Source organism: Diadema setosum, chromosome 2 (assembly GCF_964275005.1).
Source record: "Diadema setosum chromosome 2, eeDiaSeto1, whole genome shotgun sequence".
NCBI lineage: Eukaryota > Metazoa > Echinodermata > Echinoidea > Diadematoida > Diadematidae > Diadema > Diadema setosum.
Window position 1 is genome coordinate 20,933,344 of NC_092686.1, and position 27,401 is coordinate 20,960,744.

At 39.1% G+C, this 27,401-nt stretch overlaps 3 protein-coding genes across 3 annotated transcripts in view; 1 reads left to right on the forward strand and 2 right to left on the reverse strand.

The window, feature by feature from the left end:
* Positions 1-27,175, reverse strand: LOC140240707 (ras-related protein Rab-7L1-like). Its single transcript, XM_072320473.1, has 6 exons — positions 27,087-27,175; positions 18,235-18,600; positions 5,449-5,520; positions 3,615-3,796; positions 2,336-2,457; positions 1-352 (listed from the first exon to the last, which is right to left on the reverse strand). Exons 2-6 carry the CDS (start codon positions 18,368-18,370, stop codon positions 214-216), a joined length of 651 nt encoding a protein of 216 aa, XP_072176574.1. The 5' UTR covers positions 18,371-18,600; positions 27,087-27,175; the 3' UTR covers positions 1-213.
* Positions 1-27,401, forward strand: part of LOC140246225 (mitochondrial 10-formyltetrahydrofolate dehydrogenase-like) — a 647,794-nt gene that overhangs the window by 406,001 nt on the left and 214,392 nt on the right. The window lies entirely within an intron of this gene.
* Positions 25,811-26,371, reverse strand: LOC140243197 (uncharacterized). Its single transcript, XM_072322899.1, has one exon. The coding sequence runs from the start codon at positions 26,369-26,371 to the stop codon at positions 25,811-25,813; it is 561 nt and encodes a 186-aa protein (XP_072179000.1).

Below are 27,401 nucleotides of genomic sequence, written 5' to 3' on the forward strand. Positions count from 1 at the left end.
AGGCATCCTGAGATACAGCTTTTGCAGCCTTCTCTAAAAAAATCTGCCACATAGTACACATGAGTAAGTATCATGTTAGACTATTCATCATCACAAAAAAAAAATATACCTCAAAATATCCCTGTGCAAACATTATTTCATCTCAATCATTCATTCGCTGCTCCCTAGCATCCTGCTGCCACAAACACTGAATGTCCATACTCCCAGATCTCATCAGGAGCAGCAGGAAAGAAGCCTAGACTTGTTATTCTGCTCCTGCACAACAATCCTGCCATCACTGTCCACTCTTCCCTCTGAGTAAGACATTTCTCTCACCACAGTCGTCTGAGCAAGGATCTCGTCCACAAGGAAGCTAAGAGCAAGAAAGGAGGAAAGCAAAAGGAGCAGGGCAAATCAAGTGCAGTGCTACAGCACATCGGCTTTATGAGATCAATTTAAGAAGTGGCATCAAATATAACACATGGCCGGATGAGCAAAACCATTTACAGTGCACCCCTGTTATAACGAACATGTTTATAACAAAATTCTGGTTACAACAAAGTAAAAATTCAAGCCGCAACATTATCCACTCTGTGTATTTTTATTGTTTATTTGTTTGGTTATAATGGGATTTTGATGTAACGAAAGAAAACTGCCGGTCCCAAGGACTTCGTTATAACAGGAGTCCACTATAGAACAAAATGTTTGTACATGATGCAAGACTCTTGTGTGCACAACTGGCCTACAATGGACAGGTTTATATCACAGCATACAGTGGGAGTGCTCGGATCATGGGTTCAAGGCAGATGACACACTGTATCTTGGCTTGTCGCAGGACTTCAGAATATTCATGAACTTTACATGTCTTCAGGTCTTTTTGCTACTTTCTTGAATATTTTACAAACCAGACTAAAGGTAAAATAGTTTTTGCTAAATAACTTTGGTGACAAAATATACCAGTGTGCACTGAAACATGTCCATTTGGTCTTGAACACACATTTTAGATTGAACAGTTTATATTACATTATGCATAATTTTGTAAACTGTCACATATTTGGTGGAGATCATATATTAAGATGTTCTGTCAATCAACAATTTACATCTGATCGTTCACTAAAAATATCCTGTGATGTGCAGTTGCTTCACACATAGCAACAAGGATTACACATGATTTGTGCATGACATGAAAATAGTTCACTCATGTTCAAAATTGGTAAACACAAAAACAGATTAATGTATGATTGCAGGGAAAGTTAGGCCAACCCATGACTATAAATTGATGCAGCCACTTTACACAATGTGCAAACGTGTGGCAGACCAAGTGTCAACTCTGTGTGACAATGGATAAACTATGCATTTCATCATTGCAGATCACATGAAAAGAGGGCCTATAAATGAAGTGCAGCAATTTATAAGTGATGTGGCATAACACTTTATATGGGATGCCATGCATTGCATGCAATGATTGTGACTGAGATGTAACAGGTAGCATGCCATGGCATAAACTGTCCCTCGAGTTGCAGTGGCGGATCCAGGGAGGACCGCAACCGGCGCATGCCCCCCTTTATTTTTTGTTGAAACAAAAGAAATAAAAAGAAAAAAATGGGGGGGAGGGGTGTGTGCGCCCCCCCTTTAATTTTGTAAACGCGCCCCCTCTTTACGGAATTCCTGGATCCGCCCCTGAGTTGTGCTGCTGACCTAGCTGCATGCCTCCATGTAGGACAGCTCAAGATTAAAGTTTGTGCTAGTTCTGAGTGTTCACCAAGCTAGTTTCCTCACAGTCAACCTTGCATATGTGTGCTTAATCCATCAGAATTGTCAAGCAAATTGACTATGAGACATTTACATAAGTTGTTGATCATTTCCCTCTTCCATTAATGGAAGCACCATATGGTACTCATGTGGAGCTGTGAAATACATTCATTTTATTTCTTTTTTTTTTAATATGACATTGACATTGACTGTAATGTGCAATCACAGGAAAGAAAAGCATTTGACACAAAGACGAACCAATAAAATGATATGTCACTTTTTCCAGGCAGCACAATATGGTAAGTTTCTACAGAAACATTCAAATCCAAACTTAAAATGTATCTGTTCCTCTCACACTGAGGACTACAATTGCTGTCTATAATGTTCGGAACAATTGTATTCTTATCTGGCTAGTGGTATGTGTTTGTTTGTTGTTTGCCATTTCCTTCTCTGTTGTCATGTTTGAACATGTATACACGTATATATCTATCTTTTCCTTTTTGAAGCGCCATGAGCACTGAAAGGTGGACCTGAGCGCTATACAAGTAGCTATTATTATTATTATTATTATTATCAATATTAAATAACTGGAAGGCAGCCTTACTTCATGGAATGTTCTATATTTGTGTTGTCCTTGACAGAGATCTTGTTCCAGCCTAAGAAGTCCTGGCTGTGGGACAGGTTCTTGATCTCATCTTCTTTGACCACTGGGTTAGGAAGATCAATCTGGGTATGAGAATAGATGTGGGGTTAGTGACATGGCATGCACTTGATCTACACACATGTCAAATCTCTTCAACAGAAAGAAGTAGACCCACTTGATGTTTATGTTTTATTTTGTCTGAGCAGGACTCTGCTGTATCAGTGATCTGCTCTCGTTTTCTCACTGCAGCAGAATACAACAGTATTGCAGGACTGCCAACTCTCACTCACTGAGAGTGAGACTTGCTCATTTTAGTCCTTTCTCACTCTAAAACTTTATTTCATTTGCATGCATTCCTATTGATCTCACTCATTTTGACTCCTAAATTATAGCACTGGCCTATGGGAGTCTCACTCTCAACTAGTTTCCAATGTTGGCAGCGCTGGTATTGTTAGAAGGAAAACTGAAACTAATGGTGTCATTCAAATTTCATATCAATATCACAAATTTAATGGGCTGATAACAAAAGAAAACGGCATATGGTGTGACATTCTTACATTACATTTCCTTATGGGCAATTCTTTGTTGTTGTCACTGACCTATTTTTGAGAAGCATACATTGCTATTGCATGCATATTGCCAGCTGGTCACAAAAACCAAATCATCCTAAATGGAGTAATGAGAATGTGCATCTTATTTGCATGGTCATTTTCCATTCAATGTGTACAAATCAAGTGTGCACAAAGGCCAGACAGCTGTTGCATCTTTCGCAATATGTCAGCAATACAGTTTATAGTTCCTGGTGATCATGATCTATTGGTCTACAAGGTAAACTGTGCTGTGTGACTGTCTGGCAGTTCACAATTGAAACCATGGTTTAAACCATGGACAATTTGTATGGAGTGCCAAGTGTCACATGGCCTATTTCGTTTGATTTAAACCATGGTTTCAATTGTACCACCTTCGTGAATTCGGGCCAGTATGTCTCAATATCAAAACACTCTCCTACCTAGGTACCTAATAGAAATCCTGAAAGGTTTAGCACCCAGCCAATGAAACAACCTAGTGGCAATGACATCACAGTACAGTAGCTTGTCTTAGCAGCCATCTACTGGGCATCAACACTGGGAGAATACAAATCAAGACAACAATTGATTTTTTTGGAAAGATGGGGTTAAGAGAATTATAAGAGAGCAGCTTTGGAAGGGAGTAGTAATCCTAGAAGCAAGAGTAAAATCACCTTATTGGCAAGTAGAAGGCAAGGAACTGGATTTCCATTTGACAAGGTGACCTTCTTGTCAACGTCCTTCTTCCAGTTCATCACACTGTTGAATGTTTTCCGTGATGTGATGTCAAACATGATTACACAAGCTGAGGCATCCTTGTAGTACACTCTGGTTAGGGAACTCACTCTCTCCTGGCCTACAGGGAAAAATCAAGAAAGTGATTCACAGGTAATGATTTCATATCTCTATAACAACTTAATGTCAGACAATTCAGATGGTGTTTTATGGAGTTCATATTTATATGCAACAAATTCCATTATCTCAGTAGGAGTAGTGTGTACTATGATAGCATGGTTATACATTTCCATTTGCATAATTATCTCCTATAACTATAAGAAAATACTATACTACTATGTAATCCTCAGACAGGCAACCTTTATGAATAAGTCCCTTTCATATCATTTTTTTTTAATCATAACAGATAACAATGTTAACATTATAATATGATATACAATGAATGGGATACCAGGGAATACTGCACAAATCGAAGATACACGAGTGCAATATTGGCCATAACAAGTACTCTATTTCGTGGTATTAGATGAAAAGCCATCCAATATAATTATTAACATCTATTATCATCAAGAGAAGGCATAAACTGTATAAAGTACCATACTTCTACTAGTCTTTGAAGTCAGCTCTGCAATGAAGAAGGAGCTACTCGCACTTGCCAGTTGCTACATATGCGCAACTTGAGTAAATATAGCATCTAGTTAAATGCTTGCATGCTTGTGAATTGTAACAAGAGTTCGGACACTTTATAGTACAGTAGCAAGCATTCGCGCACTCAGCAAGTGCTCGTGCAACAGACAAAATATGGTGTATTATTGCACGACCACTAACAACAGTAGCCTATAATGGGGAATTAATACATTGGCCTATGCGTTCCCTCCAATAATTCTTTCGTATTTCACAGTGAAAATTGAACAGACGAGAATACACATTTTCAATGCACTGCTAACACATCCTATATAGATAATGACAAATATTGCAACATGTAATTTGTGTAAACTTCACTATGCAATATGTCAGCTTGCCAAATACCACGGGACGGTTTTAAGAAGTCACATGATTTCAGCCCAGCTCAGCATGTTTCAAGTTACGGTTACACGAGGGCAATATATCGTCGCAGTCCAATGTTTCACAGATGGCAAACTTTGATTGTGAAACATGCTGTATATTCTTAACACTATTAAAAGTTTATACCTGAGCCCAACTTACTGAATGATGTGTGCATAAATCTATACAACTTTATCATGATATCAAAACTGCTTGTTATCACATTGGTAAAGATTTAAAAAAACACACACACACACACACACACACACACACAACCATTCTAGTTAAGCTGGTTAGGTTTTTGGTAAGTTCGTGGCATTTTGTCATAATGTCACACTTATTACAATCACAGCGAAAAACAATTTTATTGCAACTTGACTACACAATCAAAATCCACTCCAACATACACACATGAAGAGGGGGGAAAAAAGGCACAATGCAGAGAATGTATATCCCTTAGGAGAGTATAATATCCACCCACCAACAATAAACAGTTTGGTCAAGAAACTTCAGCACTGCTTTAACAATTATGCTAGAAAGTGATGACTAGACACATTAGTGAAACTGTTTCCATGAGAACTTCCGTTACGGTAAATGAAACTCATTTCCTGATGTTGCTTATCGCAGGATCTGGAAGTATTCCACAAGGAAATTCTATGAGAAAAAATGAGGTCCAGTCATGGCAACGCTAGTCTACTTTGCATGCTATCAACACAAAATTACGCGTACCTGCTATATCCCACAGCTGCAGTCGTACAATGTCATCCTCTGACCGTTGGATCTTCTTTAGAGCAAAGTCAACTGAAAATAAAAGTGAGCATAACACAATATCATAAAACATGCCATACAAATCTGTGTTTCGGTGAAGAAGAATGCATCCATGAGAGAAAAGTGAATGAAAATAAAATATAACTTATAAATGAAAACACTGATCAATTCATAGTTATTATTGAAAATATAACCACATGAATAGCAGAGTCATCGAACATGGCAACCCACAAAGAACACAACAAAGTTGTTAAAGTAATATCACTGGTATGTTTCTGACCACATTTACTAAGTAGAAACACTGTTCCCCAGAAGTGGTCCATTTTCTCCAATTCTGAACCCTCCCCCCCCCCCTCCCCCCCCTCCCCCCCTCCCCCCCCCCTCCCCCCCCCCCCCCCCCCAAAGTTATGGGCCTGATCCCAGATAAGGGAAACTGAATTATCCATGCAGAGTTGACAAAAATATATTTTGTGGTCTACCTGGGCATTTCACGCAAATGAAGGTTTTGTAAAAGAGGATACAAACATTCACATAGTAGAGACAATACCAGTATTAAAATTTGCAGTGACTTAAGGATGTTACTCAGTTGGGTTTGTGCGCATCCTAGCTGCGCAGGTTGGCGTAGCAAGAACGTAACAAAGAGCGTAGAAGCGCACGTACGAGTGATAAGCTGAGCTAGCTGAGCTGAGCAGCTGCTAGTAGATCGAGCTAGAGTGTGGTACGTACGGTGTACGGATACCCGACAGCTCCCCACCGCGGCCACACTGGGCGGCCTCGCTCGGCTCGCGTGCCGACTGTACACGTTACAATCTGTACGTACTACCCAAAGTTCAGCAGTCCGAGCCGCATATACATGGTCATGGTAGCACAACACTGATCGACGGAATCGGGAAGCTTGGAAGTGGAACTGAGCTGTTTCCATTTTCAATTCATAGATCTGTTTTGTGACATGCAGTTCATTAGGCCTACATCTGTTCATCAACATGGTCAAGTCGAGTGCTAAGGTACCTAGGGCCTACAGGCCCTAGTCGGGGACTACTAGTCTAGGTGTTGAAAACAAAAACAACAACAACAAAGCAAACATATTGACACACAATACATTAACAATACTCATCTTTAGGTCTAACAACTAAAACAATATGAGTATCTCTGTTAAAATCTGAATTAGATCTAAACTTGTCATTACTAATACAAAATATTGTTTGTTTGTTTTTTTATTTTTGGTTACAAAACACAAGGTCACCCAAGTATTATCAAACAAGTATTTATCACTTTAACCATTCAGATATTAATTTTTGATTACCAAATCTGGTGTAACAAAAGGAGAATCAAAGAATTATTTCTTTTTTTCGGGGGGGGGGGGGGGGGGGGACTCAAGGTATATCTCCATAGTTGACAACACGCACTTTACCAACCACTGCAACAACCAACACATGCAATCTACATTCAACATCATTATATTAAGATTTGTTTTTCCTTTGGAGGACCGTCAGACTAATGCCAAAACTCCCATTTCCTTATATTTATTCTTCTTCCTCCATTATCACTTTCTGCACATGCTTACAGCAAGTGGGTAAAACAAACAAATAAACAAGCATATCAATGTGGATTTTTCCACGCTTACATCCACATAATATCATTATGGCTGTATAGGGAAATAATAATCAAAACGCACATGGACGTTCCTTTCCGAATATTTTTTTCACCATATCACTGCAATTGCGACACGTTTTTAGGTGATCCGACTATCCTCTCGGATCACCTTCTGTTTCTGTACAGATTCTTTCTTCTTCTTCTTCTTTTTCTTCTTATTTCTCCGCAAAAGTTGTGCAGCGGTTAGCTCAGAAAGTCCTCTTTCTATCAATTTCAAAATTATACCATATACGTATCATGTCCCAAAGACGACAGATCTAATTAAATCGTAGTGATCAGTCGACCGTGACGTCACTATGACGTCATTATATGAAAACACATTCTCATTCATATCTCATTAATGGAATGGAATTTTTCAATGAAATTTACGTCACATATAGTTCAAGTCAAGCTGATTTTACTCATGTTTTCAAAATTTATCTATACCCTTAAAACGTGCGCATACGCGCGCGTTGAAATATTTGTATGCTCCAATCGAGCTCAAAATTTTTTTGCACAGGTTTCAGACCATTTGGAGCATTTTTTTGAAAAATTGAAAAAATTGGACGGACGCGTACGTGCGCACGCATATACGCACGCACAGCTCATATGCAATAGAAATTTCCCGTTTTTTTACATTGATCGGATGTCTGAAATGTCAAGGAATATTTCTACCAAGTTTCAAGTCAATAAGACTCAATATGACGTCATACGGGCCCGTCAAAGTTGAAATTCCGCGCGCACGTCAATGGCGATATACAGTGCAACTATGCAAAAAAAACGCCAATTTTAGATCCGATTTTACTTGTCAGGATGGATGGTGACCCCCATTTTTCTTTACATATTCTGAAAGCTGATGAGTTATACATGTCATTTCATAGGTTGGCGATGCTGAAAAAATTATTAAAAGATATCAAATTTCTTAATAAAGTAGAAAAAGTAAATTTTCAAAATGACGTCATCAAATTTCAAGTTTATTCGAGCGTATCTCAATCATCCTTTGCCGATTTTCATCCAGATTTCAGTATGTTGTAGCTTATCAAATGCTCTTTCATTAATATAATAACACAATTTTGATTGGATGACGGCATCACCTCGTAAAAATGGATTGAAAGTAATCTTGTCAAATTTGACCAGTTTACGTGTTATCTCTATGGGAGTGCAGTTTTTCTGGAAATGAAAATTGACATGACTATTTTTTTCAAGCACTAGCTCACTTATGCTCCGGTGAATTTCTCCCAGATTTTAATATGTTGTAGCTGAGACTTTGGGCTTTCGGAGTGTGCCCTCCGTTTTTTTTTATACGATGTCGGCATCACGTCAAAAATCTTGGTTGAAATTAAAGCTTATCTTCGATGTATTGAGACATTTCTTTCTTTCTGCAACTTTCTTTGCAATAACTCAAGAAAAACAGCCCCTATCACCCCCCTATTTTGCAAATGTTTAGTTCATGTCACGTACATTATTTCATAAAATAACAACTACTTGATCGGACACCATCTTCGGTATGTAAAGGAGGGTCAAAGGTCATAAATGTTTCATCCTGTATCTTGGTGAATACATGTCCTATCTTTCCCATATTTTGCACACCCAAAGACCATGTTACAAGAATCATTTCACAAAATAACCACTTTTTGCTGAGATGCCATCTTGGGTGTGCAAAGTGGGGTCAATGGTCATATGTACTTCTTTCTGTATCTTCGTTATGACGTGTTATCTCTATGGGAGGGAATTTTTCTAGATGTGAAAATTGACATCATTGTCTTTATCGAGCACTAGCTCACTTACCCTTGATTGAATTTCTCCCAGATTTTAATATGTTGTAGCTGAGACTTTGCGCTATCACTTATGTACCTCCGGTTTTTCATACATCGTCAAAATCACGTCGAAAAACTTGGCGAAATTTAAAGCTTAGCTTCAATGTATTTTCATATTTCTTTCTTTTTGCAACTTTCTTTGCAATAACTCAAGAAAAACAGCCCCTATCACCCCCATATTTTGTACATGTTTACTTCATGTTACGTACATTATTTCATAAAATAACAACTACTTGATCGGACACCATCTTGGGTATGTAAATTAGGGTCAAAGGTCATAAATGTTTCATCCTGTATCTTGGTGAATACATGTCCTATCTTTCCCATATTTTGCACACGCAAAGACCATGTTACAAGAATCATTTCACAAAATAACCACTTTTTGCTCAGATGCCATCTTGGGTGTGCAAAGTGGGGTCAAAGGTCAAATATACTTCATTCTGTATCTTCGTTAGTGTATACAGAATTCGGTACCAGAGATGGCAGGTCTGACTCCCTTTTCTAAATGAGAATCCAAACATCATTGGTTTTGTTTTTGTTTAAAAAAAAAAAAGAAAATGGGGTTTTGAGTGAGCCGCATGAGATTCATGCATCCTACAGTATATAGCAGGGTATATCCCTGCATTGGTTCCTGGCCAGATTTGGGGGTCTTACAATGATTTCTGTCGCAAGGAGGCTCTGCTAGCACTAAAACGAGCACACGAACCCCCCATTTTTACAATTGTTCTGCATTAAGTAACCCTTCTTCTACAATTTGGTCAAGTTTTGTGAAAATGACATGGGTTTTGAATGTACAGCATAAGTTTTATGAAGCCACCCTGTCACTGTCGGGGCATCCCTGCATAGGTTCCTGACCAGATTTTGGGGACTTACGATGATATATGTCGCATGGGGGTGCTGCTAGCACAAAAACGAGCATGTAAACCCCCATTTTTTATTGTTCTTCTGGAATTAGTAAGCCTTTTTGTACAATTTGGTCAAGTTTCGTGAAAATGACATGGGTTTTGAATGTACAGCATAAGTTTTATGAATCCACCTGTCAGGGCATCCCTGCATAGGTTCCTGACCAGATTTTGGGGACTTATGATGATATATGTTGCATGGGGGTGCTGCTAGCACAAAAACGAGCACATGAACCCCCACTTTTTATTGTTTTTCTGGAATTAGTAAGCTTTCTTCTACAATTTTGTTAAGTTTCGTGAAAATGACATGGGTTTTGAAAGTACAGCATAAGTTGTATGAACCTTGTCCTTTAGCTCACCCCTAAAAGAAAACGTCGATGAGAAGGATTTGAGAGATTTTGTATTTTCTGCCGCGTGAGGGCTCTGCTTGCTAAAGAATGAGAGTGTAAACCCCAACTTTAAAACCTTTTACTCGTTTTGAGTACCTTTTTCTACAATTCTTGCAAATTTGGAGAAAGTAACGTGGATTTTGAAAGAATTATGAGTATTTAAGTTTGTCACTGCAGATTTTGTTGCCAATCATGGTCTTGATCCTGTAACGCTATCATTTTGGTACAGGACTGCAGATTAGTCATATTCTTCAAAGTCCCGTGAAGAAAAACAAGCACATGAACCTATGGTTTTATTTACATATTTGGGCTTCAGGTGGGTCAAAGTTACGGTGCAGAAAGTTTGAAGAAAATGACATGGACTTCACTTTAACTGAGGAACGTCCTTAAAGTGTATCTGTACCCAGAAATTTATTTTTGAGAGGTGTGAGAGCATGTCTTATAGACTCTAGAGAAAATTATATCCCATCACAAAAAATGCCCAAAACTGTGAAATATTGATTTTAATAAATCAGCAAACACTAGTGCGCGCTGCAATAGCACTAAAATCTGAAAATAGTAGCCGGGCGTTGACCATCTGTGTGTGCACGTTTCCTTCGTTTGCCTCCATCTGCACACAGCTATATCGAATACTGTCTATCGGTATCGTGCACCTTTCCAATGCCCGTATAGCGTGACATGACTAGTTATGTAACAAACTACTAGACAGCACTGTTGCAGCCCGGCCTGGCCGGCCGCCCGCCGGATGATGCGCCCGGTATAGGAGCTTAGCGTTTGGCGATCACGACTCAATCGACTCTTGAGTTACATTAAAGATGCCTATTATCTGCGTTGCACCACTTTGCCGGAACACCACTCCAAACTTTGCGACATTCAAATTTCCGGATCAGAGGAAATGCCTGAGCTGTTCCAAAAATGATATGACAAACTTGAAACTGCATATCGTTCTGCTGGTATGACAGTGGACCGGGACTGGCTTGTAACCCGAACGCAAGGTTGTGTGAAGAACACTTCAAACCAGCTGACTTTCGACAACCATTCTGCCTTCACACATCATCAGAACACCAGAATCAGGCTGAATTTGCATGCTATTCAGTCGGTTTTCATCAAGCCCGTTTGTCTTGTGAGTAGACTCAACAGTAAGTTACTGAGGTAACTCATGATGAATGATGAAAATTTGAAATTGACACTGAAAAGTAATAGTCACTAGAATAGCTATATACTAGAGTAGTCAGAAACACTCACTAACTGTCACTAACCTGTGAAGATCTAACGTTAGGTCTAACTCTAACGTTAGATGTATACTCTGTTGTGTGGTCTAGAGGTCTAGTAGATCTAGTACCTGGTACTTAATTAAGTAACAGGGTTAGGCCTAGGTACTAGACCTATCAATGATTAGATCTGGGTGTCCAACGTTAGACCCCTATAACGTCAGACGTCTAACATAACAGTAGTAAGGTGCTTGCACCTCGCCAGGGGCTCAAATATCGCCACCCTGTTTAAAATTGTTACAAGTGCACTGAATCAAAATTTATGCCCGGGACTGTGTTCAGTATCAGATTTTCCATCGTCGGTGCGTCTTCCAATTTTATTTCGAGAGTGCACAGTTACTAGGTAGTACTACGGGACTATATATACAGCTTCGGGAGTCTGTGCATAGACGCTGGGCCGGTCCACTGCATGCATGCCCCACCGGCCTCACGCGCTGGCTCTCTCACGAGCCATATGCATCTGCATGAGTAGATGCTGCCACAGCTGCTGCCTGGTGGCCCGGCGACGCGGTGCGGCAGCACCAACCTAGCTGCGTATGTGAACATTTGCGTGCGTGTGCATGTTTTGAGGGCACTAGTATCGTAGTACACTGATTGTACAAAAAATTATCAAACTACGCAATGGAATGCAGTCGATAACGCCAGGCGACTACTCTTAGATCGAGGTGCATGTAATTTTTGGCATTTTAGAGATTCCTCAATGTCTCTTTATATATTGCTATATCTCTGTATGTGAGTAACGTTGCACTTTTTGATAGGGATATTACCATAACAATAACCTACAATGTCAGAAAAATAAATTTCTGGGTGCAGATACACGTTAATGGGACAATAATGCAATTCACCATAATTTGACTGGTCACAGCCTTTTGATGTTGCTGCATTGTTGTTATTGTGGTTTTCCCTTGATTCAAAGCTTTTCTGTCATTGTCTACAATCATACTATTTTTTTTTTTTTTCGTGGGGTATTTTTTCCTCTACAAGTGTAAGTCAAAGGAAATTGGGATAATGAATACCAACAAAACTAGAGGAACTTAAAGAGGAATTCCAGGTCAGCTATAACTTTTTTTTGATAAGAAAAATAAAATCTTATGAGTACAACAGTGAAAGTCTGATCTAACCAGATAAAGATTACAGAAGTAATGAAATTGTGAAGTTTCACCCATTTCTGCGGAACAGTTGGCGTACAGTTGATAAGAATGTGCAAATGAGTGAGCTGATGACCACTGATCAAGGATTGACCTTTTAAATAGCACTCTGCACAAGGGAATTTTTTTCCAATTAATTTCTATCCATTGCATCACACAATATTACTACTGGACTTTGCTAGCAAATATCTATTTAGCGAAATTTTTGTGCCCTTTGACTTTCAGCTTTGAGCTTTCACCACGGTCATTTCAGGTAACTTAGCTACTACTGGTATTTGTACAAATCCTTATCACCAGATAATCCTAGCTGTAGGAATCACTGAAAATTACATATTTTAATCAAAGTACAGTTTGACATTTGACCTATAACCAATAACGGGCAAGTCCAAGATAATGCGCGCGTTACGTATGGGACATTCAGAGACTTTTAGAAAAATAGTGTTAATGGCCTTTGATCATATTGAACTTTATCATGGTGATTGATATCTAGGAGAAGTATAATGATGTAAAAGATGGAGAAAAATAACCTTCACAATTATATTCTAGAAGAGAAAACATGTGCCGTTACGTATGGGACAAGAAAAATTTTGTTTTTTTGAACATTTTTTTCAACCTCAAAACTCTCTGAAAGTATTTCATTCTACTACTTGTAACTCACTGTGATAAAAGTCACAACACTCAAGATTATAAGAGGTAAGTTTCATGTCATGAGGCAAAAAGCTCTAATTACAGGTTCTAATTAAAGACAGACATGACGTGTTACGTATGGGACAGTTACGTATGGGACACTGTCCCCCATTCGTTTAGTGTGTGGAATACCATGTTTGTGGGTATTTTACATAATTATTAAAATAAAATCAGTTGAAACTACTCAAATACTGACCCAGATTGTCAAGGAAACAATATTCCCTAAATATTTATCATATTCATACATATATATTCACATAATCATATTCAATCATATTTTTGTATTTTTATGACCAACCTGAGTATGCATGCCCTTTGTCCCCCCATTCGTTTAGTGTGTTGAGAACCCTGTTTACGGGTATTTTGCAAAATAATTTTGCAAAATACCCATAAACAAATTTTTGCATAATTATTTAGGTAGAATCAGTTGAAATTACTCAAATACTGATCCAGATTGTCAAGGGAACAATATTCCCAAATATTTACCATCATCATCATATTTAATCATATTCTATATTTTTATGACCAACCTGAGTATGTAGGAAGCTCTGTATTTTTATCAGGATATAACTACTAAAAAATTGAATAGTATTGAAGTGTTTACTTCCATTGATGATGGGCAGTTTGCCATTCAGTTTCAATAAAAAACAACTTGACACAAGAAATATTAATTTTGATAAATGTGCAATACCTGCTGCATGGAACCCCAGTAATCGAGTAGATATATGATGTCTGTCTAGCAATCAGGTCATTGATTCGAGTCACACCTTAGTATGTATACCCATGAATTTTGCTGTGGCTACTACCGAGGGTACTGAAAACTGAATAAAGACAATTTGTTTATCACTTGCAATAAAAAAAAAATGATACAAAAAAAACTAATTTGAACATCTTCATTATCATCACATGCATGTGTTACACAATGCAGCTACAACGTAGCTAGAGCTCTACATTGTGTGGTAAACAGTACCCAATATACTAGTGGTTGAACTGCAATTTTTCAATCTGCTTAAGTGTATTCGGTTTCAGTACCCTTTAAAGGGGATGGCTAGTAACTGATCAGTGGGAATCAGTGGGAATGCTGGAGGATGATTGTTCCAATCCTTGTGGGATTAATTTAAGAGTACATTATATATCTATTGTTGTGTGAAAATTATTTGCTTCAGAATGGTCTCATATTCAAGTAATGTGCAGTTTAATGTTTCCAGGTTAGCGTGCCTGGTCAGTGACGGGGCATTAAACTGCACGTTACTTGAATATGAGACCGTTCTGAAGCAAATAATTTTCACACAACAGTAGATATATAAGGTACTCTTAAATGAATCCCACAAGGATTGGAACAATCATCCCTCAGCATTCCCACTGATTCCCACTGATCGGTTACTAGCCATCCCCTTTAAATCAGAGGTCTCTACATTGTACTTAAAGGGACTGTACTAGTTCTGGTTCAGATGGGAATTCTGATTTCAACTTTTACAAGATAATTAGCACTTCTTTTATGAAATATTTAAATAACATACAATTCTAAGAGGAACTGAAAGTTAAAATGACAAAAATCTGCTTTGAAATGGCTGAGATATCCAGAAACGTGTCCTAACAAAAGGTGGGTCACATTCTTTATTAGGACCACTTCATTTTACTTTGTATTTGCTTGTTTTTTGATATCTCTGTCATTTCAAATCGGATCTCCAACAAATAAACTTTGAATTCCTCTAGTCTTGGAATTGTATGCTCTTTAATAAAGTATAATTGGTTTCCAATCATCTCGTAAAATGTTGAAAACTGAATCCCCATTTCTACAAAACTATACCATCCCTTTAATGCTGATTTTTATTGTGTATTTTGCCATCTCCCCCTCCCCCTTTCTGAAAATTGTTCAGTCAAGTACATGTATTGTTTCAAGTGTCTATAACTCAAAAGTAGCTGCAAAGTTGGGATGCTTTCTTCAGGATGATTGACCATTTGTGTACTGAGAGACCTTCCCAGCTAGCTACATGCATTCACATGCAATATGTATGAGGATGTCCCATACGTAACACATTTGTCCCATACGTAACATTATTTCATTGCCTAATAAAAAATATATTTTTTTAAAACTATTTTTCTTCTTTCTATGGTATTTAACTTTCTAAACAATAAATTAGAACTTTCCAAAAGGGCATTCAAATAACCTTAGAAATTTCAGAAAAAAACCTAAAAAAATGACCTCAATTTGTTACGTATGGGACATCTCATGATAGGACACGAGCTAATTTGCATAATCATTTGCATAATTCCTAAATTTTCATACCAAGTTAAAATATTTGATGAACTTCTTACGTTCACATATTAATCAAATATTATTTGCTTTCCTTTGAATAAATATGAATTTTTATAAATGTCCCATACGTAACGCTGTGTTTCACATTTATGCAAATGAGCCCTTAAAATTTGCATAAATTTACATAATATCATTTTTTCCTCCATGGAAATCAAAACTTCAACTCATAAGCTTCAAAATGATACCAAACATGTCAATATTGAGCAAAGATGAAATTTTGCCTTCTGAGGGACCTTATCTTGGACTTGCCCTAACATGTTTATGCAAATGATTGTCAAGTTATTTTTACCCTGTCTACCAATTTACACCATCCACCACTGGACATTCTTTGCAGAAATTATGGCTGAAAATTTGGCATCCCCCCCCCCCCCAAAAAAAAAAAAAGACCTTTGAACTGAAATGAAAGAAAGATATTATTCAGAGGGGTGAAGGTTCAGGTGTGAGTTTCTTCAGTTTGTCTCCCTCTACAAATTAAATTCAAGATCGCAAAGGCTGATCAACTGCTGAGCAGTAGATGACAGGTTCGAGTCCCACTGGTTCCTTTTTTCTGACATGTTTGTTAATTTACAGATCAGCAGTTGCGATCTTAACAAATTCAATTTGTAGAGGGAGACAAACTGAAGAAACTCACACCTGAACCTTCACCCCTCTGAATAATATCTTTCTTTCAGTTATCCTATGCCTTGTCCGCCTTGGACTACTTAACATAACAATGTCGGAATTTCGGAGCTTGGGTATTTGTTCCATGTTCAACGTGTCACTGCCAGCAACCAGGGACAGCCTGGTGGTAGTGTCGCTGCCCGGAAAGCAGTAGATGACAGGTTCGAGTCCCAATGGTTCCTTTTTTCTGACATGTTTGTTAATTTACAGATCAGCAGTTGCGATCGTAACAAATTTAATTTGTAGAGGGAGACAAACTGAAGAAACTCACACCTGAACCTTCACCCCTCTGAATGATATCTTTCTTTTATTTCCCCTATGCCTTGTCCGCCTTGGACTACTTATTTTAACATAACAACGTCAGAATTTCGGAGCTTGGGTATTTGTTCCATGTTCATCGTGTCACTGCCGGCAACCAGGGACAGCCTGGTGGTAGGAAAGCAGTAGATGACAGGTTCGAGTCCCACTGGTTCCATTTTTCCAACATGTTTGTTAATTTACAGATCAGCAGTTGCAATCTTAACAAATTTAATTTGTAGAGGAAGACTGACTGAAGAAACTCACACCTGAACCTTTGAACTTGGTAAACAATTGACTATTTCTTATCACCCTTTCTTATTTTTATACCTGTAATTAAAGAAGGTTCTAAAGTCCAACTACATATAGAGGAAAACTACAATTTGGCAAGAGTGTACATCTGTCAAGAAACTGTAGATCTTCACACAGAGATTTAAAGGCATGTACACACATGTGCTTACAACACAGTGTGGTAATTGTTATTCCACAAAATGCAGTTTTCTTCTAGACTTGTGCACAAATATTGACACACTCTTGCAATCAATATGTACTGATGGATAATGGTTCTTGGAAGTGCTAAGAACATGATATTTTTAATGATACAGATTCCTCTCAATGTTATCTTGACAACAAATGTTGACACACGTGCTTATTGCATTAAGTGCATACTTGCAATTTTGTCTGCCTTTGACATGTTAAGTTCACTTAATGGATTTGACTATGCAGGAAATACACAAGTGAATGGGGATATTCTAGTTTTTACATGAAATACTTTGTTGCTATTGCTTTTGTTCTTGTTCTTGTAATTACCACTTGAACTACATCTTGGCAGGTGACATGATAAAGTTTTCAATCAAAAGCCAGAAAACAAAATTTGTATCACTCATGAAAATGGACAAGAAAATCATGTCCCCACTGACCTTATAATTTGTAGCATCACACTTTCGTTTTTGTTCTGTCACTACTTGAGATACTAACAATCCCCAGTATGTCCAATATGTGCACAATTAAGGAAATGCTAGTTTGAATTTACTGTTCCCCTTGTATCACATTAAACAATTACCATCACATGTATGAAATAAATGCCACATGTAGCAACGTCATATCAAAACAGGAAGTGTCATTCTAAAATTTTACTATAAATGGAAAAATAATTTCAGTATCAAATCATACAATATCATTCATATTTAGTGATGCGACCATCCATACTACTTTGATGGATACAGATATCCAGTATGTATGGAAATGAGCTCCAAACCATCTGGCCTGAATTCACAAAGGTTTCAATCTAGCCAATGGATTATGCCAATAAGCACAAATGCACATGTTAGTACATCATGTAAGGCAACAGGCGTGACAAAATGAATGCATGCTAACACATACATGTATACAGTACGTCTATCTCATGTACAATTTAATAGTCCACGGCCATCATATGGATTTGAACTAAACTACCTCGTCTATGAATTGGGCCTTGGCGGTTTTCCTGAGTAAGCCAAATTTATAACTATCGGTAAATTAAATTATTAGAGACTGTATTCTAACAATGAACTACCAAACTGAGCACAATTTTCACATCATACATTAACACAACCTAATCCTTTGGTCTTGTTTTTTCACTTACCACCAACAGTTGTCTTGAAACCTGGGTCAAACTTGCCACTGACATATCTGTGTACAAACGTTGTCTTGCCTACCAGAGAGTCACCAACTATTATGACTTTAAACAGTTTTTCTTTAACGTGCTTCGGGTCATCCATCCTTAGACCTCTCAAAATCAGCAGCACAGATATTGTTATGTCACAGCACCATGGACGATCTTCTGGCTGGTGATAATGACAGGAGGCAAGTCTCCCTATACTGGCATCTCTGAAGTTGATGATGTAAACTGCAGCATCTGGTAGGTATTGCAGTCTGTGTGGTCCATTAAATGGCAGTCACAGCCTGTCAATGATGTTAGTGACTGTCCTTTCCACACACTGGTAGTTTCCTGCTTTCAAGATGGAAATGAAAAATGCAGTTCATTTGAACAAAATCTGACCACAAATGTGAAATTCATTATACAGACAGAGTCAACGGAACAAGTCAACAATCACAGCTGTGGAGCAGCAAAAGCTGAAAGGAAATGCAACCAGTGATAAGACAGTTATGACATTATGAATGTCAGAAAAATCATCCACCAGTCATCCGATACGGCTTCTTACGGGTAATTTTTACAATTTTTGAAGTATCTTGGTCACAGACCATGATATTGTTGACAGTGTCAAATTCCTTGTGTGATGAAGAACGGCACAAAAAAGGAATCATTTTTTATCCAGAATCTTACTTTGAACATACATGTACAGAAGCGGATCTAGAGGGGGGGGGGGGGGGGGGGGGGGGGGGGGGGGGTTGCAACCCCCCCCCCCCCCCCCCCAAAAAAAAAAAAAAAAAAAAAATCAGGGGACCATTTTTTTTTTATCTTATCTTTTTTTTTAAACTTGTAATTTTATTTTTTTTTCTATTTATGTATTCATTTTATTTATTATTATTATTATTATTTCTTTTTTTTTTGGGGGGGGGGGGGGGTGGGCGAACAAATGTCACGGAGTCCCTTGCCCCCCCCCCCCCCCCCCCCAAATCAACTTTTTTGAGGACACGGGCCACCGGCGAAGTGACAAGCTAGGCCAGCGTTGCCATGTGGGGATTCTCATCCCAAAAATCCCAAAATTTAAAAAAAAAAAAATTGGGGATTTTTGAAGTCTTTGGGGATGAAAAATAAATATTTGGGAATGAAAATAATATTGAGTTTTATGTAAAACGAATTTGGGGATTTTCTGTCAAAATTTGGCAACTTTGGGGATTTTTGAAGTGTCGTTTGGGTGGGGATTTTGTGAAGATTTGACCTGGCAATGCTGAGCTGGGCTGCTCATTTCCTGGATTACTTGTTCAAGTTGCTCACTTTTTTATCAGTCTGAGTGACAAGCATTATGGAACCTGCAAATAGGGCAAAGAGGTTGCGGCAATCCAGTCTCGCATCTTTCTTTACTGGAAGGTATGTTTGAATCATGCAAAACAGTTGGCATACAGGGTAAATTACCATATATGGGGGTGTTACGGACGTGTTGTAATACTACAATTTGAGTAAATAAAACACATCCGGCCCGGCAGGCCCGGGGCGCTGCGCGCCCATGCTTCCCGGGGAAAGGGCACTCAGTCGCCCGACTGGTCAGTTTACAATTTGAGTAGCCCCAATTCTTTGTATCTGTGTTGTCAACTGGCCTTACATTGCAGGAAAATGCAACTAAATTTTACAAATTTTCATGGGGGGGTTAATTTGGCAATGACCTCTATACCAAAAATAGTGGTGTTTTAGATGCAAGAAAACGCCATTTTCACACACAGATTTTCAAAAATTCTCCCTACTGTCGGAGGGGGGACACCCCCCTCCCACACCCTCCCCCCCCCCCTTTATAAAAAGCTAGATCCGCCCCTGATGTAGCAATTCTAGTAAGATCCTGGACACATACAGAGTGAGGCAATTAGTAAACAAACATGAATTTCTGACACATGGCAAAATAGTGACAAACCAACTTAGGATTATGAAACATACTGTGTACCTGGTATGTCAAAGCTCTGAAACAGTATACAATGTCATACTCTACTGCAGTGTTATGTACAACTCTTGAAATTAGTAAACCTGCAGAGGCCTTTAATGACTGTATACAATACCTTATCAAAAGCTCTTTTACAATCAAGTGTTTACTCTCAGCAAGTGGACCATAAGTCTCATACTCCTCAACTCATTCAGCTGCTCATATTGGTAATGGTATGCAGAAGTTATACACGTGTACATCATGGGTCAAAATTCAGGGTAGTGTCTACTGTAATATACAGCAATGCTCAAGTCTACCACAGCTAAGTGCTCTTCCTCTCAAATTTCACGTTCAACATACTACTGAGCTATAGATTATACTAGGTGTTACAAAAACAAACAAACAAACATTTCCCACTTTTGATCGCTACCACTTCCGGAAGTTACACCGGCCCTCCACGGTGATCCCCGCGAAGGTCTTGGTAAATTGGTCGGAGTTTCTTCCCACGACCACTGTGTGGACACAGGGTCGTGGTAAGATAAGTATAGATTTTAATTTTAATTACTGCGCCATAAAGTTTTACTCCGACTAGAAATACGTCTGAACATGGCTTTTACTCATCCTGAAATATAGTGTATGCAAGCATATGAAAACATGTGGGGGTTTTTTTGTTTTGTTTTTTCATGTGCATGCATTTTACCCTTTACCATGAATTCAGACTAGCAGTGCCCAGGGCAATATCCACATGAATTATTAACAAAGCTTTCATGTGCTTTGGAGCAAGAGTTCAGAAGCCTAATCAGCAGAGCTCTGAAAAGATGGTATTCATGTCTATTGTTCAGGGTCATTGAAAGCACACACTCACATACACATCACTGGTTCTTGTGTAAAGTTCAATTTTGTACAGAGGGTTCAAATATGACCAAAATCTGGAACTTATCTTTAAAGGACAAGTTCACCTTCATAAACATAAGGATTGAGAGAATGCAGCAATATCAGTAGAACACATCAGTGAAAGTTTGAGGAAAATTGGACAATCGATGCAAAAGTTATGAATTTTTAAAATTTTTGTGCTGGAACCACTGGATGAGGAGACTACTAAGGCTCGTGATGTCATATGAGTACAACAGTATAAAGAAAATATAAAGAAAAAACAACATATTTTCACTTTTTTCGCATAATAAAAGAGCACTTGACTTGCCTCTTTCTAAAGGCAATGGGAATAATATTACCCATAACATATGTCAGTATTAAGTCAAGGGAATGTGTACTTTTTTCAAAAGATGAAATTTTGTGAAATTCTCGTAATATTTTCCTTATATTGTTGTACGCATGTGACATCATACAATGCAGTAGTCTTCTCATCTATTGGTGACTGCACAAAAACTTCAAAAATTCATAACTTTTGAACGGATTGTCCGATTTTCCTCAAACTGCTCTGTGTGTGTGTGTGTGTGCGCGCGCGTGTGTGTGTGTGTGTGCGCGCGCGTGTGTGTGTGTGTGTGTGCGTGCGTGCGTGCGTGCTACATACTAATATTGCTACATTCTCTCAATCCTTATGTTAGTGAAGGTGAACTTGTCCTTTAAAATTAATCATGGATTTAACGAAACTGATTCATGCTCTCATATTCAAATCACCTCCAACTAAATTGTACACTATTCAGCTATTACTCACATCAATGACAGTGTTACCTGATGTATAGTTTTCAAACTATCAAGGATCAAAAGTGGGAAATGTTTTTTGTATAACACCTAGTACTTGCACAGCTGTGGTGGACTTCCATTGAATAAGTAGTTGACCAAGAGCTGGTATGAATATGGCACATTCTAAAGTGAGGAAATCTCTGAAGTTGGTGTACCCACCTTACCATCAGCTAGCAGAAAGTCAGTACAAAACATAAGTACAGTACTCTCTGCTTCATCAGGTACCGCATAATTGGGTATTCCACTTAATAATTGACATACAAGCTGGAAGAAAAGGTTCTGTTGTGCATTACATTTACTGGATAATCGGATCATAGGCCTTGCGGTTGAATGGTTAGGATGAACCTAACCTATTTCCAAAGTTTCTGGCAGTTCTTCAGAATTTGTGTACATATATTATCTAAACTCACATGAAACGTACCTGTGAGGTGCCGAGACTCGATAGAGCACTTAGGTATACATTTTAACATGCTAAATGTGCTGACTAACCATATCACTACAAGTAGATGCCTTTAGGGCTATGTATACCATGTACAAACCCTTGCATCAGCACTTCAAACAGTGACACACTAATTAAACTGTGGCTACAAGTGACCAACCATGCTGTGTGTATATGCGATACAGTGAGGTGTGTGATTACCAGTAGTGTGTGGTATCTGTGATGTGAATGAAACATGTTCTCGGTTTAATCAGGTATTTAATCTAATTGGGGGTACGAACTATTCTGCTTGATACTACCAGACTAAACATGCTCTCCGTCTAATCAGGAATTCCCCTTAATTGGGGGTACAAAATGCTCTGCCTGACACTACCCGGTCATTTAAACGGAGACTACTGTAATGTCTATGATGACTATCTAGACTAGGCATCTAAATAGAGTATGTGTTCTCTTCCAGAAGACATAGTCTCAGCATATTCTGTGAACCCATATAAGAATCTATAGGCTAGATGAGCACAGGAAGGATGTTGGACTTGACTATGAATTACATTAGTTCTCCCCTGACTGTTGTCTCCTATTTCACCTCATTAGGGAATGTCAAGACCAATCTCATCTCCAGAAGGATCTGCCTGAGCTCAAGATTTGGGCAGATACCTGGGAAATGCACTTCGTTCCAGAGAAGTATGAAGTTATGCACATCATTAGAGGTTGGTAACCCGAATTGTTTACCCAACATTTTTTAAGAGTTAATCCTACCATGGCCGTTGATCACTGCCGTTATCTTGGACTTCACCTCTCAAGCAATATATGTCATGGAACAGCCATCAAACTGGGTTGTAAATGATGCTAATATAACCTCAAAGGTAGTAATCCTTAGTAAGGAAAAATTTATTGAAGTGTGACATAGCTGTACAGAAGGCTACATTGGTATCTTGCCTCTGTCCATCCCAAATTGGAGTAGGATAGTGATCCAATTACCGGACGCTTTTTTTTTTCGTGGCTTTGAATTCCGTACTCAGAGGATGAAATTTCGGCTAAAAATAATATCACTTATTCACAGACTCCTGGAAATTACGAATTCAGCCAACTTATGTCAATTGTTCGCTCCAGTTTTTAGAAAATATGCTTCAAACATACCCCTCTAAAAAAAGTTGTCTTTTTGCGCGGTGCAAAATTGCTTTGTATTACCGGACACGATTTTCGCAGTGAAATAATCAACATCTTTCGCACCTAGTCCTTGCACCAGAATCACAATTTATCCCACAAATCACCATACACATTCTCACCGAGCGGATGACAAAGAAAAAATCGGCAAATGAGGCTCAAATAATGTAAAATGTCTGTCTTGAACATTTCGAACAGTTCACGCATTAAAACCTTGTGAAAAATCGACAACTGGTTAGACTCTACTTCTAGTTTACGTGCTTTGTCTATGAGAGCTGCACGCGTGGGTGACAAGTTGCGGGGCCCTTAGCGCACAACTATTCCGCACCGTTCGCGTTTGAGGACGATAGCTACAAATTTCCGATATCGATCAGTGAACTTTTGGTTCTATTGGAATCTTCAGCATTTTTCCTGTATGTAAGTGGGATTTCATAGAATTTCAGTCGTGAAATGTGATTCAAACATGCATAAATATTAAGTATGACGAGGTGCGGGTCACTCAACTATAAATTTTAGGTAAAATGTGAATTTCTCTGTGTTTTTACATTTTTATGTCGCATTTTTTGCGATTTCGGTCCACACAAAGTTCTGTGAGGCTAATCTACGAAGTCTCACGCATACAGAATGTCATTAGTACGCAAAAATGTGCGTGTCTGGTAATACCATGGTGTCCGGTGACACCATGCTTGTATATATTTATGCAGCATCAGTCTGGGATCCCCATCAGGTTTACCTGATCAACAAGATCAAAATGGTTCAACAAAGGAGAGCAGCTTGCTTTGTAACGAATGATTACACTTTTTCATCAAGCGTGACTGCCATGCTGAACAGCCTTCAATGGACATTGCTGTGCCAAAGAAGACAACATAATTGACTCACCCACTTTTTTATAAAACAACTCATCAACAAAGTGCAATATATATTCCCTCCTTTATATCCTATTATATACCTCATTTCTAGAATCCTCTCATCTGATTGGTTAAAAGGGGAGTCATGAAAATAACTGTGCCCTATTTTTGAGTTACTGTGACCGGGGCCCGGGCACAGTTAGTAAATAGGTTTTAGAGACAGTCGCGACCCCGTACACGTAGATCGCTCATATGTACGCACCAATGATACGACCGCCGCGCATTCAATCAGCGTGCTGTAAAAGAGACTAGCAGACTGGTTTGGAGACAATCGCAACCCCGTAGTACACGTAACAACGTACACTGTACACATCACTGTACGCACCAGTGATACGACCGCCGCGCTCTCGATCAGCATTGATTACGAGTGCTGTAAAAGAGACTAGAATCTATATTTTCGGTATCTATATTTCGGAATCTATATTTTCGGTATATAAAACAAATAATAACTGCTTGACATTCGGGTCACAGTTAAACTTATGGGCCCTCGGTGATGTGAAAACCTTAACCATGCCCTCAGCTTCGCTTCGGGCATAGTTACGGTTTTCACATCACCTTGGGCCCATAATTTTAACTGTGCCCTCATAAGCAGTCATTATTTGTATACTATAAAAGAAGGCAGTTGAGCAAGAGGAGATGACAACAGAATTATCTACAATGCAATACTCAAGCGTATCTATGTGCCTCAAACCATAGTCAACTGAAACCAGGAGTAACCTATCCATAAATGTACAAAAATTAAATATCAATGCAAAAATTTCAAACAGCATTGGTATAGCCAAGTCGCTCAGTAGCAGCGCCATCTCTGAATGTCATTGACTGATGATGCTGTACAGCAATATCCAGATGAGATCATGAGTAAATTAAGTTCTTGGTCTCCATTCCATTAGCTTTCACCTCTCCCTGCCAGGTCCTTTGATTTTTAGTTTCATAATTTTAGGATAATATCACTTTGAGATATAACTTTGAATACCGGTAGTGGAAGGAGAGCAGCAGAAGACAAATCAACTCTGATCGATGAACAAGCCCTGTCCTACACCATCGTTCCATAAGCAAGCAAATCCACAAAGTGTGGCGATGTGGCTCAGTTGGTAGTGCATCTGTCTGTACTCTACTAACGTTAGACTGTAGTTTCAATCAAGTGGCTCGGGTTCAGGCGTGGGTTCGAAGCGAACCCACGTGTAGTCTCAATGGATCTCACTGAGCAATGTTGTGTGCTATCTATCATATGGCATCCCCTAGTAGTAATTATTTAAGAGGCAAAAACACTCTGTCTTCTTCTTCCAGTCTGGTACAGTCCGCCTCTGGCGTATTATCGTACCTTGTGCTTGTCAAGTGCTGGGTGTACAGTGTGCAGGTAAAAATCCTCTACAAAAATTTCTATGTGCAGCTAAAAAACAAGATGAGAGCTCATCGGAGCTTTACAAGTTGCACCTCCTTCTTGAAGCTCTCCAAGGAGGTGCAGCTAATGGTGGAAGGTGGTAGGGAATTCCACAGACGAATAGCATCTGGATAGAACGTGGACTGAAACAAGTGAGTTCTGGCAAATGGAACTTGAAGCTTATATGGGTTTCCGCGTGTTGACGGTCCTGCAACTGGTATGAAGTAGGTGACTGGAAGATCTACCAGACCATTAAGAATGCTATACATCATGTACACTCTTTGCTGTGCTCTCCTTTCTTGAAGAGTGTCCCACTGTAGTTTATTGAGCATGGCAGTAACACTACTTTCTCTGTGGTAGTCACCTAGGACGAAACATGCACATCGGCGTTGCACCATCTCCAGTTTCCTGATGTTCTCTTGTGAGGATGGGTCCCAGACTGCCGAGGCATATTCCAACACAGGGCGAACTAGGGTCTTGTATAGTAATGCCTTTGTCTTTGGTGGGCAGGCTCTCACATTTCTCTGCAAGAAGCCCCGTACTGAGTTGGCTTTCTTGGTAGTGGCATTTACATGGTGATTCCATTTCATGTTGTTTTGGCCAACTCATGCTGTCCCTGCCAACTCGGATAGAACATGATAAATTAGAGGTCCCTCGTGTGTGAGAGTGTCACAACCCATGCACGTAGGAATAAAGATTCCCCTTTAAAATTTATTCATACATTTTTACTGCAAAACCGCCAAAAGAGCAGGGGCCAGGGCCTGCTAGCTCAGGGCAGGACACAGGGTTGACCGAAAGATCGGTCTGTATCTGTCCGTCGGGGAATGTTCCGCGGAGACTGCGTCTGGCTTCACGGATCCCCTCTGTCTACGGAGGACAGCGTTAATGGTAAAATATAAAAGAGTCCTCCGGACAGACGGATCTTTCTGTCTAGACCTCACATTAACACTTAGGGCAACGGCCAGTACAGTAGCATGGGTGGGTGTGCACAACCCGGTGATGTGGTCCGCTGCTGCATTGCCCGAAGTACTCACAACTGGAACCCTGTAGAAGACCAGCTAGTGTAGCTGAATACTGGTTATCCAGCCATCTTGTTAGATGGCAAACGAAAACAAACCAATCAACACTATAGATTTGAGGTATCCGTTAAGTGCAACAAGAAAATACACACATGGGACTACGCAAAACCTGTGCACGATCAGATGAATTTTATCGCGTAAGATCCCACATATACGCCAGTATGAAAAAATTATTATTACACTTGTACTACAATGTACCACATAATTTCAATCCAAATTAGCTTACTGGAGCAGACGTACCGATGTTTATATCATTGCTTCCTTGTTCTCTTCATATGGTAACTGATAAGCCGCCGCTGCCGTTGCAGCTGATTCAGTCAATGCTAGGCACATTCACAAGTGAAGTGTTATTTCTACTTCACCTCTCGAACTCACACTCAAACTCACCATTGCCTACCGCGTACCGGTAAGTACAGTACAGTACAGTACATGTACTGTACCTCACCTCGCTCATGATCAGTCGGTCTTCAGTATGCCGCGCCAGCTACAGCTGCATGCACGTTATTGCTCAAACTCGCTCGATCAGCGCTCCAGTCTCCGC